Here is a 5,379-nt window from a genome sequence, read left to right on the forward strand (position 1 = left end):
GGACCGCGGCGGAAGTGACGCAATGACGGAAAACATGGCGGCGCTGAGGCGTGTGAGGGACGTCGTCCATTTAGACCAGTAGAACTCAGCAAACATCCATGGTCTGTGATACATGGATATATGTGTACGTCCCCATTTAATTTTATTGTTCAAAATTAATTTTAAATACGTAGAAAGCATATGCAATGCAATTAAATGTCATATAGCTCCAATGTTCAGAACCCTTTAGGCAATAACCGTTATCAAAATAAATAAAACAAATGTATTTGGTTAACTGACTATAGTGTAATTATAATGTTTTTTGTAGCAACCTAAATTGTGGTTATAGAAATGGTTATCAAGTCTAAAAGCTTGGTTACTACCACTACACCTTTACTTCAAGTCTAAAAACATGGTTACTACTACACATTACTATAATAAAACCAGGATTCATTTGCTTATATGGGGATCATGTTTTTATGTTGTGCGGTGAAGAGTAGGCTACAGTTGCAAAAATAAAACGTGATTGATGGAAATGACTAAAAAATTGGAGAATCCTTTAGTAGTTCTTAGAAACCATGTTTTAACATTGAGTATGCCTATTTAAAGTCCCCATGAAATCAAAACTAACCATATGACTTTGTTAGCTTGCATTGCTAGTTTTGTGGTGAACAATTCATCAGTGCATGTCATTAGGAATAAAAAGTTTGCCCTTCTAATCTTTAATTGAAATCTGAAAAAGCACTTCCTGTTTGTTTTCAGGTAAATTATCAGATTAAGTGATTTTGAGATATTAGGGTGTGGCTAACATACTTAACCACGCCCCTCAAACTGTCTGTTTTGACAACAAACAGAAATGGTAAGGAGGAGGTGGCTGTTAGGTTGTAACAAATCTCCCCAAACCCCTTTCATCTTTCTGAATGAAATGCCTACTTTACTACATCCATTCAGCCGCAGTAGAAAAACAAGCCACACCCACTGCTTTCTCATTTAATATTCTGTTCAATTGTAAAACGCTCTATATATAGCTCCATTATATATATAACTTCCTACCTATGGCAATTCTATTGGCAGGGTGTCCATAGAGACTTAATACATTAAAAAGAATAAGCTATTTTACTACATCTATAGTATATATATTTTTAAAAACACTTCTTGCTAACAAATTCTTAGAATAGTGTTAATGCATTATTTTTTCTTGTTCTAAATATGCATAATATTTTGGTTTAAAATTAAATACCATTTTAATGGGTGCCTGTAAAATGATGGCAACATTGTATAGAAATCTATATTTGTGGATATATATATATATATATATATATATATATATATATATATATATATATATATTAAATCTATATTTAGCTGTAATATTTGATCTTCAATCTGAACTTCAATTAGTTTTAGGATATGTTTGACATTTACATGCATGTTCTCATGCTGGTCTTTATTTGTTTAGAACAAATAATGTATGGTGAGAAGGTCTAAAAAAATATTGACTTCATGGACACTCGCTACAGATGGCGCTGCAGGCACAGTAAATATTTGCAATGTTAAAATGAAAATAGCATCACTTACATGAACGTGGTTTCAGTCACATTGGTAGAAACGCAGATAGCTCAAATGTAAAGAAAACAAGAGATTTTACACTGTTTTCCATACAATTCCTTTGTGTTGTCTCAATGCAAATCAAGTTAACTTAATCGGTTTTAGAAATGTAAGTAGATGGAACATAAAGCAATCAAGTTGCCCCCCAAAAAACTCAATAATTGTGTTGATTCAGCTCATTTTAAAAATTTGAACAAGCAGCAAAAGTCATTTTTTTGTGTATATACAGTAGATCTTCACTTCAAATCAGTCAAATTTCACAAATAAAACAGAGAGAGAGAGAGAGAGAGAGAGAGAGAGAGAGATTATTATTATGATATTTTGTTTTTATTCTTTTATTTTAATATTTATTGTAGTTTTATATTTGTCTTCCTTTTTCAAGCTTTGGTAATATTGTATCATTTACAGTCATGCCAATAAAGCAATTTTGAATTGAAATTTTAATTGAGAGAGAGTAAAATGTAAACTGTGTAATTCATATTTCTCTATTTTACAGCTGCAAAGATGTTGACGACAACAATATCTACAATGAGATAGAATTTTCTGACCGTGTATTTAAAGCTGTAAGTATCTTACCATCCTGTTTGTGATTAAATCTTGAAGCTTGTAAAATGTGCTCAGGTGGCATAGTAAAGTCCCACACTGTTGTTATTCTAACTAAGGAATATTAAAGATTGTGTAGTGTTTATATGACCATTGTATGAATGAAATAAAACATGTAAACAATGCTAAATAGTTATTGACTCACCCTCAAGTGGCTCTAAAGCTGTTTGAGTTTCGTCTTTGTTGTTGGGGAAAAAAGAAGATATTTCAAAGAATGTTAGAAACCTGTAACCATTGACTTCCTATAGAAAAACAAAACAAAACAATGGAAGTCAATGGATATCAGATATTACTTTTGTGTTTGAAACAAGTTTGAAATAAATGGAAGAATAGCAAATGATGACAGAATTGGTGTTTTTTGGGGGGATAAAATATGCATTTAACTGTATGGTAGTTAGCTTGTTTATTTATTTATTTATTTATTTTCTATTTATATTACTGTTTTACACTCAAGTAAACATTTAGTTGTGTTTCTATCTGTTTCCCACCCCTCCTCCTCAGGTGTGAACGTGAATATTCTGGTCCTGGACTCCGGTGAGGGTAGAAAATGCACAGATTTTCCTGAATGTTCCATCAGCGCCTTTAAATGGGAAGAGCCAGGGGGAGGTGGTGAAGTGGTGTGTTCCTCTCCAGCAGCTGATACCATCCATCCTAAAAATAGAGGCAGTCACTCTGCCAGACACACAGACCTATACCGAGCTCTCCAGTCAACTCTGACTTCTCTAAAGCTAAAAGAAAAGAAAAAACACATTGCCTATGAAAAATTGACAACACTAACACAGGAAATTACATCAAAGTCTATCAGAAGTCAAGATGCCGAAGATTGTGAGGCCAGAAAACTGGTAGGTGTGAACATGAGGGGCAAACATGGTGGAAACCACATGCTCTTAATGGTATAGATTTAAATGCATGGTTTCATGTTTTAAAGACCTAAAACTTTACACTAATGTTTCATAATGTTACTAACGTCAAGTAATAGCAAAGAAAATACTTGTAACGTTTATTAATCATAGTTCAACATTTACTAATGCATGATCAAAATCTAAATTGTTAACATTAGTTAATGCACTGTGAGTAACAATCGACTTTATTTTCATTAACGTTAACAAAGATGAATAAATACTGTAATAAATGGATGGTTCATTGTTGAAGTTAATTATAAATACATTAACTAACATTAACTAATAAACCATTATTGTAAAGTGTTACAGAGTAATGCAATGTAAACGTAAAAGATTACTTCAAACCATTTTTGTTTATTTGTTTATTTATTTATTTATTTTTAAGTCAGCCAGCCAAAACACTGTGGTACGACCGGAAAAAGTATGTCACTATCAACTTTGTGGTTCAAAACCCAAAAGACGTTCAGGTAGATGTTCAGGACAAAAAGATTATTTTAAGGTAAGAGAGATGTTATTTATTTATTATACATTGGTTTTTACATTTATATTTGTATTTAATTGTATTTACTTCATTTTATTCTTTTTTTATTATACTTTTTTTACAATTATATTTGTATTTATTTGTATTTATTTTATTTATTTATTTATTGTGTTCAAATTATATGTTTTTTTTTTACATTTATATTTGCATTTATTTTTATTTTATTTTTAATTTATTTTATTCTATATAATTATTTATAATATTTTTTACATTTATATTTGTATTTATTTTTATTTATTTATTTATTGTGTTCAAATTATATGTTTTTTTTACATTTATATTTGCATTTATTTATATTTTATTTTTAATTTATTTTATTCTATTTAATTATTTATTATATTTTTTACATTTATATTTGTATTTATTTTATTTTATTTTTAATTTATTTTATTCTATTTAATTATTTATTATATTTTTTACATTTATATTTGTATTTATTTTTATTTTATTTTTATTTATTTAGTTATTGTGTTCAAATTATGTTTTTTTACATTTATATTTGTATTTATTTTTATTTTATTTTTATTTATTTTATTTATTTATTTATTGTGTTCAAATTATATGTTTTTTTACATTTACATTTATTTTTATTTTATTTTTTATTTATTTTATTCTATTTAATTACTTATTTATTATATTTTTTGCATTTATATTTGTAATTATTTTATTTTTATTTATTTTATTCTATTTATTTATTTATTGTGTTCAAATTATATGTTTTTTTACATTTATATTTGCATTTATTTTTATTTCAGTTTTATTTTTTTATTCTATTTAATTATTTATTATATTTTTTACATTTATATTTGTATTTATTTTTATTTTATTTTTATTTATTTTATTCTATTTAATTACTTATTTATTATATTTTTTACATATATATTTGTATTTATTTTATTTGTATTTATTTATTTATTCTATTTAATTATTTATTTATATATTTTTTTACATTTATATTTATTTTAATTTTTATTTATTTTATTGTATTTATTTAATTATTTATTTTTATTGTATTTATTTAATTATTTATTGTGTTCAAATTTTTATATAAAATTCAGATTTAACGGATACAAACAATACAAACAACAGGCTATTATTTGACATTATTAACCTCATGTTAATCTTCATATGATTACCATCTTCACAAAAAAAAATTTGATTGAATTTTTGTTTCCCTATTTTTACAGGAATAATCTGTAAATATTAGCTTAAAATTACGTGTTACTCTCTGAAAATACAGAACATTTCCTTTAAAAAACAGAAAAATAACGTAACACCAAAATACAAGCAATAACTCTCAATTTAATGTTAGAACTTTTTATTACAGAACATCTGTAAAACAACAGGTATTTCACTGTATAATTAAAAAAAACTGGAAAATTCTTTAAAAAAAAATACAGACAATTACCTGTGAAAACATTTATTTTAACAGTGTAGTTCACCAAAAAAATAAATAAAATTGTCTATTTATTCTCCCTCTAAACCGTTATGAATTTCTTTTTTTTCAGCTGAACACAAAAGAAGACATTATGAAGAAAGCTAAAAACCTGTAACCATTGACTTCCATAGCAGGAAAAACAAATCCTATTGAAGTCAATGGTTACAGGTTTCAAGCCTTCTTTAAAATATCTTCTTTTAGTGGTATCTTTATAAATATCTTTTATAGCTATTTTGTTTTAGAATTTTTACATGATGGGAAAATAATGTTTTTAAATTGTATTTATTTAATTTATTTATGATACATTT

The 5,379-nt window shown here is 26.4% G+C and overlaps 1 protein-coding gene across 1 annotated transcript in view; it reads left to right on the plus strand.

Moving 5' to 3' along the window:
• The first annotated feature begins 2,769 nt into the window (after positions 1–2,769).
• The window catches only part of ptges3l (prostaglandin E synthase 3 like), a 5,375-nt gene continuing 2,765 nt past the window's right edge, over positions 2,770–5,379 (plus strand). Inside the window, exons 1-2 of the mRNA XM_056469568.1 lie at positions 2,770–3,032; positions 3,478–3,591. Coding sequence (XP_056325543.1) covers positions 3,004–3,032; positions 3,478–3,591 — 143 coding nt within the window. The 5' untranslated portion in view covers positions 2,770–3,003. The remainder of the gene's footprint in view (positions 3,033–3,477; positions 3,592–5,379) is intronic.

This window comes from Danio aesculapii, chromosome 12, assembly GCF_903798145.1.
Source record: "Danio aesculapii chromosome 12, fDanAes4.1, whole genome shotgun sequence".
Taxonomy (NCBI): domain Eukaryota; kingdom Metazoa; phylum Chordata; class Actinopteri; order Cypriniformes; family Danionidae; genus Danio; species Danio aesculapii.